Raw genomic sequence first — 12,927 nt, 5'->3', positions numbered from 1 at the left:
TTGTGAAGCCTTGAGTTTAAAACCTAGTACCAACACACACACACACACATACACACACACACACACACACACACACACACACACACACACACAACACAGGGAGAGAGAGAATTTGTACAGTAACTGCATTCCCTCTCCTGGTGTGGGAATAAATAAAGGGAACAGAAATATGGAAAGAACATCTTTGCCTCAAGGCTGGAATGCTGATGGATGGATTCCTGATTGGCCCAAACCTTGGGTCTCTCTGAAGATGTGGTGAACAAGCAGGAACTTTGTTTACCATACCTCTCTTTAAATCATACAGCTCTGCTCTTCCCCAAGACTCCAGACAGAGATGGCCCATGTTGCCTGGGTGCTTTTGATCTGAATCTCTCCCCTCACTCCACGCAGGCCCAGGCTGATTTTCCCTAGCTCTGTATGCTGACCTGAGACCCTGAGACCTTCCTATCTTTCCCCTGTCACTTCTTATCTGGGCAGTCCTGAGCAACCCCAGGGCACCTCTAAAACCAAACATGTTTGTGTGTTAATTGGATAATTGAGAGTTCCTGGGGGGGGGACCTTCTCTACCCAAAGTCTCAAAAACCTTCTTTCAGTCTGGTGATTGCCAGGCCTGCAGAGGAAAACTCAGGTGTGGGTCATCACCAGACCAAGAGGGAGAGGGAAGCTGAAGGAAAGTTGAGAAGATGAGAGAGAAGAGGAAGAGGGCTGCAGGTCCCTAGGGAGTGGTAGCAGGGCCTGTATGTCTGCCCTTGCACAGAGGGACCTCCGCAGAGAAGTCAATGCTTCAAGCTTCCCTCAGAATTAAACCAACTTGGTTTAGCCAGGTGAAGAGACTGACCACCCTGAGGCTAGCAGGGGTTTGAGGGAGTCCAGGCAGGACTGCTTAGAGAGGAGGAGGCTGAATCCATGGAAATATGACCTGTTAAGATAGAGACCCTGGTTGTCTTCCTAGTGCAGTAGGCAGTGTGTCAGTCTTGTAAAATAGAGACTGTAAGGAGGAAGGAAGTTGGTATTTCTGAAAGACCTGCAAAGTGGAGCCACAGAAAGTGGAGGTGTGGTTCAAGTGGTAGAATGCCAAAAAAAAAAAAAAAAAAAAAAAGCTAAAGGACAGTGTCCATGTCCTGAGTTCCAGCCTCAGTATCAGTGCAAAACAACAAAACAGAAAAGTAAACAAAAACAAAAAACCCCAGCAATATGTAGCTGGGTATCCTGGCTACTTAGAAGGCTGAGATCTGAGGATCCTAGTTCAAAGCCAGCCTGGGCAGGAAAGTCTGTGAGACTCTTTCATTAACCAGCAAAAAGCTGGAAGTGGAGCTGTGGCTTAAATTACTAGCCTTGAGAGAAAAAATGAACTAAGGGACAGCACGCAGGCCCTGAATTCATGCCCCAGTACTGGCGCACACACACACACACACACACACACACACACACACACACACACACACACATACAGATGTCAGGGACACTCCCCTGTGTACCAGTTGATGATGACGAACGGTATGGAGAGGCACTGACTGAGGAATGTCCCTAGATGATCACTGCTAGCCTGGAACTCCGGTGCTCTCAGCCAACTTCCTGTTCTGCTGCTTGCTGACTGGCATGTCAGATTTAGGGAGGGCTTGGTGTGCGGGCTGATGGATGGTGATGTCTGAGCTTCAATCTCTTGCTCTAGTCCACTCCAGTCCCAGAAGATACATCCTTGCTGGACTTCACAGTCAGGCTCTGAGCTTGGGAGGAGGATGGCAGTCCCTGTCTAGGTTTGCTTATGGTTCTTTTCCAGGGGATAGGTTGGCCTTGTCCTAGCTCATTCCTCTACATGGTATGGGTGCCCTCAAAACCACACTCCTGAGCTAAGTGGTTGGATGCAAGGAGTTTATAGGGGAGATGACCCCTGGTGGCATAGAGAGGGAACCTGCTAGTGAGTGATGAGCCAGGAGTTGCTGTGGGCAGTGGGGACTCTCAGAGAGGCGAAGTGAACACCTGGACAACTCCATCACATGGTGAGAAGCTGGGAGCGTTCGTTCTCTCGCTTCTGCTGCTTGTTGGTTCTTCCTGTCGCTTTAACTTGTGAGCATCTCTGGATTTCCCCAACACAGCTCAAGCAACTCCACACAGGTACTACTGTTAGCACAGTGCCAGTGCTAACTCCCACCACCATTTCACCCAAGCAAGCACTCTCTTGCCTTCCCTGGTCCCCCTCAAACTGCATCAGGTGACCTTTCTTGCTATTCTGTCCCAGGTGACACTGGCTACACACCATCAAGTGACTGATGTGATTCCACCATCCCTTAGGACTGACATTCCTGAGAACTGGGCCATGTTGTCCGTCCCATTATTCCCTAGAGCACAAGGCAGAGTCTGGCACGCAGTGAATTATATTGTTACCCACTTGTCCAGGGGAGAATGGAGCAGGACTTAAAAGAGGACAAATTGAATGCAAGTGTCAAAGATGATTAACCCAGGTCTTCTAGCATCCTAGCATGGAGAAGGGCTAAAGTAAGGGTGGAGCTCAGGGAGAGAAGGGTTTTGTAATCCAGATTCCCTAAATACTCATGGCTCTTTGCAAGAATTTCTCTTGAAAGGTCACATGGTTAGAGTGTTAGAAAAACATGATGGTAGGGAAAGAGCCAGTAAACACATACTTGGCTGTATTTCTCTGGAGATAGGTTAAAAAAAAATCAAGGCCATCCATGGACCCTTGGTTTTGAAGGGCTTTTAGAATTTGTCTGTATCGCTTTAAGAGAGAGAAAGATTGAGCCTCGGAGAGGAAAATTGGCTTGACTGAATTTACATGGATATCGGGTGAGAAGGAAGAGCAACTTTATCCTCAAGGTTCCAACCTGTGTGGGATCCCACAGCCCTCCAGGCCTCTGGCCCTAGCACTGGCAGAGAGCATCTACTTACAGAGCTATGCCTAAGTCCACGCACCAGCTGAGAAGTGCCAGCTGATGGAAGGAAGTCTAGAGGTTTGACCCCTCCTGTTCTATGCCACTTAAACTTCCAGAATCTATAGATCTAAGGCACTTTCCAAGGGGGTCCTGCTGGCTCTGTTCTAGCTCTAAAGAGCTGGCAGGTGAGGAAGGCAGGCTCAGGTAACAGGTGACTGCTTTGCCAGTTACCCTCACTCTGCCTCCAGATGCCAGCTGCCTCTGCTCAGGTTCTTCTCCTCAATGCTGACATTAGATTGTGCAAACTTAAAGCTACATTCTTCTCTGACACCATAGATAAGCCCAAGGAATGGGGTGGGGGTGGTGGCGATGGTGGGAGGAGATGGTACCAGGTTGTCAGGTCTCCAGGAAGAGCGGGTGGTATGCAGCCAAGAGGTTTTTGAGTGCTGGAGACCAAGATATACGAGTGGGCTGGGGGAGGCGGCCAACCTGCCTGCAAGAAAAATTATCTTGAGGAAAGCAAACAGTCATGAGTTGAGACTCAGGCTGATCTTATGTTGAGAGGTCCCTCGGTTCCAGTAAGCTTTCAACATGAGGATGGGGTGAATGCCTAGGATGGAAAAAGGCACCTTCTGAGAGCTTTAAAAAAATTGTCTAGGCTGGGAAGGTGGCTCAGTGGTAGAGCACGTGCCTTGCATGCATGAGGCCCCGGGTTCGATTCCCCAGCACCACATAAGCAAAACGAAAAAAAAAAAAAGCCGGAAGTGGTGCTGTGGCTCAAGTGGTAGAACGCTAGCCTTGAGCTGAAGAGCTGAGGGACAGTGTCCAAGCCCAGAGTTCAGGCCCCACAACCGGACTCAAAAAAAAAAAAATTGCCTAGTGGGCTGGGAAGGTGGCTCAGTGGTAGAGCGCTTGCCTTGCATGCCTGAGGCCCTGGGCTCAATTCCTCAGCACCACATAAGCAAAAAGAAAAAAGCCGGAAGTAGTGCTGTGGCTCAAGTGGTAGAGTGCTAGCCTTGAGCTGAAGAGCTGAGGGACAGCGCCCAGGCCCAGAGTTCAGGCCCCACGACCGGACCCCCCCCCCCCCCGAAAACAAACAAACAAAAAAAAAACATTGCCTAGTGGAGATTGATGAGCAGAGATTGAATATGAAATGAGAGCTCAAATTCAAATCTGCTGCTTGTTTTGCTGTGGCTGTAGGAAGTGAGGTGAGACAGTGGATAAAGGCTGTTTTCGTAAGCCACATACAGTCAGACACAGCACACGAAAGAAAAAAAATGAATCCTAATTAAGACATAGAGCTGAGCATCAGTGGCTCACATTTGTATCCTAGTTACTCAGGAGGCTGAGATATGGAGGACTGTAGTTCAAAACCTGCCTGGACAGAGAAATCCAAGGAGACATTCTCAGTCTCGATTAACTAGCAAAAAAGCTAGAAATGGAAGCATGGTTCAAGTGGTAGAGTGTGAGAAGTAAGTGAAAAACTCCAGAGGGAGCACAAAGCTCATTCTGCCTTTGATACTGGCACACACAAAAACCTTAGGACCCAGGGTGCTAGATTCACACTCGAATGCTTTTCTCAGTGGGTTCATTGTTTAAAAGCTTCTAAGTCTCATTCTTTATGTGTACAGTGAATGAACTGGTTTAACAACTCACATTTCCTATCCAAACATATGGTGTGTTCTGGACCTGGGGCTTGAACTGAGTGAGGGCCTGTCCCTTAGTATTTTTGCTCAAGGCTGGTGCTCTACCATAAGCAAACCACAACTCGACTTTTAGCTTTTGCTTGTTAATTGGAGATAGGAGTCTTGTATACTTTTCTGCCAGGGCTGGCTCTGAAATGCCATCCTCAGCTCTCAGCCTCCCAAGCAGCTAGGATTAGAAGTGTGAGCCACTGATACTTAGCTTGTGAAGTGTTTTTTAATTTGTTTGTTTGTTTGTTGGTCATGGGGCTTGACTTGTGGGCCTGGGCACGTCCCTCAGCTCTTCAGCTTAAGGCTAGCGCTCTACCACTTGAGCCATAGTGCCAGTTCTAGTTTTCTGGTGGTTAATTGGAGATAAAAGTCTCATGGACTTTCCAGAGTCTCATGGACTTTTCTGCCCAGTCTGGCTTTGAACTAGGATCCTCAGATTTCAGCCTCCTGAGTAGCTAGGATTATAGGCATGAGCCACCAGCACCTGGCTTGCAAAGTATGTTGACAGCTCATCTGCCTTCTTGAGGAGGTGACTAGCAGATTCAAAGGATCATTTATAAGTGAGGCAAAGGTGAGGTTACAAACATTCCCTCAGCATCTCAAAACAGAGCCTGGCCCCTGAGGAAAAGTTTCCTCCGTGTTGAGATTTGGCATCAGGTATTTGTTGCAGGCATGAGTGAGAGCTGAACGGACCATTTGTGGGAATCAGGGTGGTGGTGAAGGTGAAAGAGGACATCTCTGGTTCATTCTGTTAGGCAAAGGACGGAACCCTTTCCCTCCCAATGGGACCCTGCCTCTGACCCAGATTTGCAAGCATATTCAACAAGGGAGACAAGAGTTGAGATCTGAGGAGTTCTTAATTAAAAAATTGGCATTTGAAATCTAGTATAAAAGTAACAAGAGGGGAAAGTCCATGGAGTATTTTTGTAGGACTTAATACGTTCTGAATAAAAATGAACTCAATGATTCTGGGCCAGGGAAGGGCTGGAATGTGCCTGGGAAAGCAACAATGGAGGGGTAGAGAGGGCAGTGCAGATCAGAAGATCTGGGCTCAAATCTTTACTTCCCAAGTACTTGGCTGGTCACCTGGACAATTTGCTTGACCTTTTGTGTCCAGTTATGGGGTACTCTGGAACTGGAAAACTGGGTATTCACATCTCTTTCCAGATGTATTGGCTGTGGTGGGATCTTAACACTGCAGGAACAGGCAAATCCCCGCACCCCTTGACCTCAGACTTGCTAAATGATGTGTCACTGCATGTTGTTAATTTGTGTAATGATATTGACAATGCCTATCTGACCCAAAGTATCAATCCAGAGAACTCACAGAACAATACAATATGTTACTATGTGAGCATTCTCTCTCTCTCTTTCTCAAGCCAGGGAATATTAGCTATATAGTTAAGATGGCTCTTTGGGGAGGGGTACAATTTCACTGTCCTAGTGATTTGTGTCACCATCCTGTGGACTAGACTGGCTGCCAATCTTGGCTCTTTGGAAGCATTCCTTTCGGAAGTCCTGGTCAGACTTCTATTCCCAACTCTCCATACCATAACGCTCCCCCATTACAGTACAATAGTACTAGGAAGTGTTCTTGCTCTCCTCCAATCCCCAGAGTGGTGTAAAGTGGGGTGCCCCTTACTAGTCAGTACTGGGCCCAAATGAGCTGCCCCACTGCCAACATCTTACATATTTGAACCTCATTTGCCTTTGCTGTTGCAGGCTCTGCCTAGGATTATCAAGGCCTTCCATGAAAATATATCTCAAATCAGAGGACACAGGCTTAGGGCTTTGACTCTCTCCTCCCCAGACCCCCTCTGCTTCCCTTGGAAAGGGCTTCACCTCCCCATCCAGAACCTCTTTTTTGCAGGTTGGAGACCTCAGTGTGGAGCCAAAGACATCACTTCTCAACTTTGACCAGTGCAGGACAGCAACAATATTTATTATGTTTCTACACAGCCTGTCAGTTGGATGGCTGAAGAGTGGCTACAGGATTTCCCCTCTGTACTAACTTAAAGAACTGAGGCACTCTGAGGAATTATGGGTCTTTTTTCAAGGCCACAGTGTGAGTCAAAGAAAGAAGGGAGTTTTGTTCAGTTGCAAGAACCTTTGCCACAATTGCAGGACCATTAGTGAGCCTATAGATAAAACCCTATTTCCCATTTTTTTTTCCTCTATCTGGACTCTTTTGAGGTAACTAGTCTTAGTCCATCTTCTGTTGTTATACCAGTTACCCAAGATGGGGTAATCTATAAACAAAAGAGATTTTGGTTTAAGATTCTGGAAATCCAAGAGCCTAGTGCCAGCACTTACCAGGCCTTTGATAAAGGCCTTGGGTGTGGTATAAGGGCAAGCAAGTGTATGCAAAGAGGAGGGGACAAAGTTGACACAGATGTCATAAGCTGCTCTTCTGGTAACCCACGATGATGAGAACTACATCAATCCCTTCATGAAGGCAAGATCCTCATGGCTCAAACACTTCCTGAAGGCCCTATGATGTCTCAATTCTGTCACATTAGCAATTAAATTTCAATGTGAGTTTTGTTGGGGACAAATCACACCCAAACACTAGCAAGTCTTATTCGGCATGCCACGTGTGGGCAACTGTTGAGAGACGGCTGGAGACTTTTTCTATACTCTTTAATTGGTTGGTATGCAAACTGCATTTTATGGAATTCTGGGCTCAGTGGTGTCTCCCTTTATCAGGATCTTATAGGTCATTTAGCAAGAACATTTCCTCAAGAAAGAGGTCTGAAAACTTATCCTCTCAAGGACTGAGGGGTGTGCACGTATGTGTGAAGACAGGAAACGGACCCGGAGACTCTCCCTGCTCCCTTTTCTGATACTCAATATTTCCACGTGGCTTCAGTGAGGGACCAAGTTAAAGACAAACTTGAATACAAGCAAGGGCCAAGTGTGGACTTTCAGATTTTTCCCCTCCACGATTTCCAGCACCCCAGGACCTTTGGAAGTGGTAGGGAACATGAGAGGGAGAAAAGGATAAAATAGAAAAGAAGGATGCTTTCCCGTTCTTCTGCCTACAGAGAAATTCTGGGGTGACAGGGGAGAGGGGGAGATGAAAAGGTCATACTTTTTTTTTTTAGAGTCATGGACAAAAATACAGTTACTCAATGTATCAGCAAAAAGTAAATCTTGTGAGTGAAAAAAGTGATTAAGTGATGTCAGAAAAAAATATTGTAAAATGCCTCGGCCTTTGGTGCCCAGGCCTAGGCCTAAAAAGTTCAGTTTTCAGATGAAAGACTAATTTCTTCACTTTTTTTTTTTCAACCTAGGGATGGACAATGAAAACTTGTCAGAATCAAACATAAAAATCTTATCTAAGCACTTCATGTCTGGCTCTTTCAGACCTTTTCAGGTCTTTCTAGTCTTCCTTTTCCCCCTTCTTTCCCTCCATCTAACTCTGGGCAGCATTCCGAAACCCTGGCTCTTTCCTTGAATGCTGAGCTTCCACACTGGGGCAGGTGTAGTGGGACAGGATGCCAGCAGAGCAGGGCTGGAGAAGGAAAGCAGAGGGTGTTTGGCTAAGACAAACCTGCCTTGGGACCTTTGTTCCACTGGTTATTGGCCACATGACCCTGAGCTAATTACTTAACCTGAGCCTGTTTTTGCCTTCTATGGGACTATGGGAGAACTGCAGGAATGGCTGTATATAAACTCCTGATCACTTCTGTGATAGGTTTCTTACTTCTCAGGTCTTTGATTATTCCTTTCCTCTGGATATATTTATTTGTGTCCTGGTGCTTTGTCAAAAGATAGATCTGGAAGGAAATATGAGCTCCTGGTAATGCATGAAACTTGGTGACCAGTCAATGAGAAAGGAGTTGATAGCCAAGGTTAAATAAAGTTTAAAGTCAACCACTGAGTAGCCACGTGGTCAGTCAGTCTCCCCTCATGCCACTGGGGAGGAGTCAGAAGGTTGGCACAGTGAGAAGTAGCATGGGTCATACTTGACCTTGTGCTCCTTTTAAAACACAAAAAGTACTCACCTTTAAAGACAAATCAAGCTGGACAGGAGACAACTAGACCGTAGTTAGCCATATATACCTTTTACTTACAAAAGTCATAGAAATAAACTCATAGAAATTGACATAATAACAAGTAGAGATTTTGGGCATCTATGATAGGCAAGAAACCAACTGGTAGTAAAAACCATACATTAATTTTAAATTTCCATCATAGAGAAGTCAAATGACTTTTTATAGCCAAAGTAAAAACTTTTTTTTTTTTTAAAAAAACCTCTATAAACCTAAAATCTGGGGCTGGGAAGGTGGCTCAGTGGTAGAGCGCTTGCCTTGCATGCCCTGGGTTCGATTCCTCAGCACCCACATAAGCAAAAAGAAAAAAAAAGCTGGAAGTGGCGCTGTGGCTCAAGAGGTAGAGTGCTAGCCTTGAGCTGAAGAGCTGAGGGACAGCGCCCAGGCCCAGAGTTCAGGCCCCATGACCAGACCCCCCCCCCCAAAAAAAAATTAACAACAACAACAACAACAAAACACCTAAAATCCTTAAATTGGTCTTTGGAACAACAACATTTTAGATTTTCTTGTCACACTTGTTCATCCCTTGGGATGTTGCTGTGTAATAACAAAGATAGAGCTCCTCTGGAAACTGTAACAAATAGAAATTGGTTAAAACCGTCAATTCCTTGGAGCATTTTCATAGGCGTGCCAGCCAATCAGAAAAGGCTATAGGAAGAGGACTGGACTGAACTGGCTTTGTAAAGTAGGTAGATTTGTCATTAGCAGGGAAGAAGTAAATGTAATCAAGGGGCCTTCAAAATTTTTTGTTTGGGGGTGCACGAAACTGGGGCTTGGACTCATAGCTGTCCCTCAGCTATTATGCTCAAGGCTGGTGCTCTACCACTTGAGACACACCTCCACTTCCGACCTTTTTTTCTTGGTGGTTTATTGGAAATAAGTCTCATGGACTTCGCTGCTTGGGCTGGCTTTGAACAGCAATCCTCAGATCTCTTGAATGGCTAGGATTACAGGTGTGAGTTGCCTGTCATCTGTCAGGGGGTGCTTATTTTAATCTGGGGTCCATTATAATTTTAGAGACCTGTCTAAAAGGTTCTAAAATAACAGAACCCAGGGCTACAGAGAAATGACCAACACCAAATTTAACACAGGATGCTTAATAGTAGGTTCTACACAAAGCATTCCAAATTAAGCCTGTTGTCAGTCAGATTTTCTAGGTGCCTTAAGCACTTGTGAGCCTTATGCTAGGCCTCAAAAGCTCAATGCGTACGTAGAAGGTTCTCAAGCATTCACTTTTTAAGGCTGAAGGGAATTTGCAGAAGGTAGCTCTGGCTCAATGCCGGGGGTTCTCTAGCGAGGGTAGTCTGCGTGTGACTCCCAGAATTGCTGAGCTGTCACTTCCCAGATGGTTGTGTTGGAACATAAAGCCACAGTGGGGGCTTGTGGGCCTCTGAGTGCAGGCCAGGCCCCCTGAGGCCCGCAGCCTCAGAACTGAAAAGGGAATTGGAAGGCCTCATGCTTCCAACTCAGGTTCTTTGTGTGGCACAAGGACATTTTCTAAAAATAAAGCAATATCTGAGATTACCCCTTTCCTTTACTAACACTTTTTAACCTTCTCTAAAATCCACCTGCACTTTCCACCACCATCAAACCAAAGCAGCTGTCACCAGCCTGACATTCCACTCAAGGCAGATGGAGCCAATGAACAGCTGAGAAAGAACCCCCCAGTCCCTTATTGGCTTGTGATGTATAATACCACAGGTGTTTAGGGAAAAGGCCAGAACTTAATAACCATGGATACCAAGCCAGGGGAAAGACACAGACGAGGTGTGGAGAAGCTTTTCCCTACCATCCTGGCCAGAGGGGCCTCTTGAGGTAGCCAAGGCTCATCAGACCTTGGACATTGTGCTTTTGAAAACAGGGCTGTCCTTTTCTTCCTAGCCAGTGGGGTGAAGACCTGCCTGGAATCCTTGCTGCTGGGATTTGTTTTTTGTGTGAACAAAGAACTGGGTCTGTCTTCCTGAGCCCCAAGTCCAGAGCACAAACCATTGAGATGTGGACCTGGGCTGACAAAGTGATCTCCCTATGTCCCTGAGTGACTCACATCTTCAAGAAGAAGCCAGGTGTGGTGGTGCACACCTATGCCTACAATTCTAGCATTCAGAAGGCTGTGGTAGGAGGATCATGAGTTTCAGGCCAGCCTTGGCTACATGTGAAACTCTGTTGGCCCCTTTCCACCTGAAAGGATGTTAATGTGTATAAAGCGTCCCTCGAAATGGGGATTTTGGTGGCAGCAGTAACATGAGAGAGCCAATGATTAGACCCAATGGATCAAGAGTCACCTTGGCTGTTGTCTCTGTAGACCGACAGCACTGATGATCACTGTTTTGGCTCCTGGGACCAGTTAAGCTTATTATTTCTCCTTACATCTCCTTGACCTCCAGGGGGAAAGAGTGTGTGTGTGTGTGTGTGTGTGTGTGTGTGTGTATGTGTGTGTGCGTGTGTGTGTGTGTTTGTGTGTTCCCTCTGCCATTTTGACAAGATGAGAGCTAAGATCAGATTCATTGAGGAAAGACCCATTTCTCTTTATACCCAAGTTTTGCTGTGTGTGGTTTTTTTACCCTTCTGTCTTTGTTCCTGACTTACAAAGAGGCCAAAACCCACAAGGTTAACTTCTAGGCAACATTTAGCAGGTGCTGTAAGTCACCAAATATAGCTATGTGCTGGGCTGCAGAGCAATCTTGGTATCATCCTCTCCTTCGATAGAAAAGGCCACAAAGACCCTGACACTTTAGGTAGCACAAGGAAAAGTAAGGCCAGGGCTGGGCCAGCAGTGTGCCCAAGTGAGGTGAGGATCCTGGTATCCATGGGTGAATATATTCTATGAGTCTGGAATCTACCCACTGAGGAAGCCATGGTGCCCAGGGAGAACTCTCCACGTCCAGGAGGCCAAGCAGGCAGCCAGCTTCCACTCAGTCCTGGCCACCTGTCAATTTATGAAAGAGGTCCTCATCAAGGGTTTCATTCTGGTCCTTGGAACGGGTAGACAAGAAAATGTAGCCACCAATGTACTCGTGCACAATCTTGCAATCTGCACTCAGGCAGGTGAAGGCGATGGAGACATTTTGATCAAACTCGATGGCTACCTGGAGGAGGAAGGCATGGATAGGCTTAAACTGACAAGGAAGGATGAGAAAGAAGCCGTTTTGCTGGAGATGGCTCTGGAGAGCTGAGACTGCAGAGGTGGCGAACAGGTGCCCCCGTCCTTCAATCTGACACTTTGGGAAAACATGATTCTTTGCGCCCTCTTGTGGTGCACATTTTTATGCACACCTGACAAAATACTGTCTCCCAACACATATCCAATCCATCTATCTGTTCCATCTATGAATTTAGATATAGAAATTTCCTAAGCCTTCCTGTGGTGAGGAACAGAATGTTGGAAGAATAGAAAATCATAGATCTGGCTGAATGTTCCAATAGCCATTGACTCTCCTTTCCCAGAGGAAAGTCATAAACTCTAAGCACCTGAAGACTTAAGAGATTCAGCTGGCTCTTATTCTTGTGCAATGCTCACTGGAACCAGCTGTGGATGGTTAAGACTGATGCCCGATTCCTGCTCCTAGATTTAATTGGTCTTGGGTGTGGACTGGACTGTAGTGTGTTAAAGTTTCCTAAAAGGGTTTTTTGTTTTGTTTTGTTTTGGTTCTGGGGTTTGAACTCAGGTCCTTGTGCTTGCTCTGAAGGTGCCCTATCACTTAAGCCATATTCCTTTTTTGAATATGGTCTTGCTTCTTCTTAGGCTGGCCAGGACCATGATCATCCTATTTATGCCTCCTGTGCTTCTGGGGTGGCAGGTACATGACACAACATCCAGCTTTTGTTGGTTGAAATGGAGTCTTAGGAACGTTTTGAGTTCTTAGGAACCCAAGCTGGCCTTAGACTTCAATCCTGATCTCAGCACCCAAAGTAGTGAGGATTAAAGGTGTGGGCCACCATGCCTGGCTTGCCAGAAGATCTTAAAATGCTTTAAGGTGCTAGAGAAACTGCCTTGGATATCATGTAACCTCTGACTTTCCTTCCACACATGTGTTCATAGATGGTGGTTAATGCTACTGAGAGGAATCCAGGGGTCTAAAACAAAGTAGGGGGGTGTTGGTCTCTTTTTATTCCTCTATATTATAGATTTGTACTGGAAAAATGAGAATGGCAAAGGAACAAAGGATTCTAAATTAGCAACATCAGGTTGTTCAGAATTAGCATTCCCTTGCTAAGGATGTAATTTTCATCCAGAATCTTCTACCATGTAGGCTAAACCTTTTTTTTTTTTTTTAAAAAAAAACAACCATT

At 46.0% G+C, this 12,927-nt stretch overlaps 1 protein-coding gene across 1 annotated transcript in view; it reads right to left on the bottom strand.

The window, feature by feature from the left end:
• Window positions 1–10,572: 10,572 nt before the first annotated feature.
• Fermt1 (FERM domain containing kindlin 1) overlaps window positions 10,573–12,927 on the bottom strand; it is a 41,220-nt gene continuing 38,865 nt past the window's right edge. Inside the window, exon 15 of the mRNA XM_042694761.1 lies at window positions 10,573–11,723. Coding sequence (XP_042550695.1) covers window positions 11,550–11,723 — 174 coding nt within the window. The 3' untranslated portion in view covers window positions 10,573–11,549. The remainder of the gene's footprint in view (window positions 11,724–12,927) is intronic.

The sequence above is a fragment of the Dipodomys spectabilis genome, unplaced genomic scaffold (assembly GCF_019054845.1).
Source record: "Dipodomys spectabilis isolate Male_0828 unplaced genomic scaffold, ASM1905484v1 ptg000175l, whole genome shotgun sequence".
NCBI lineage: Eukaryota > Metazoa > Chordata > Mammalia > Rodentia > Heteromyidae > Dipodomys > Dipodomys spectabilis.
This window is presented reverse-complemented; position numbering and strand designations above follow the sequence as displayed.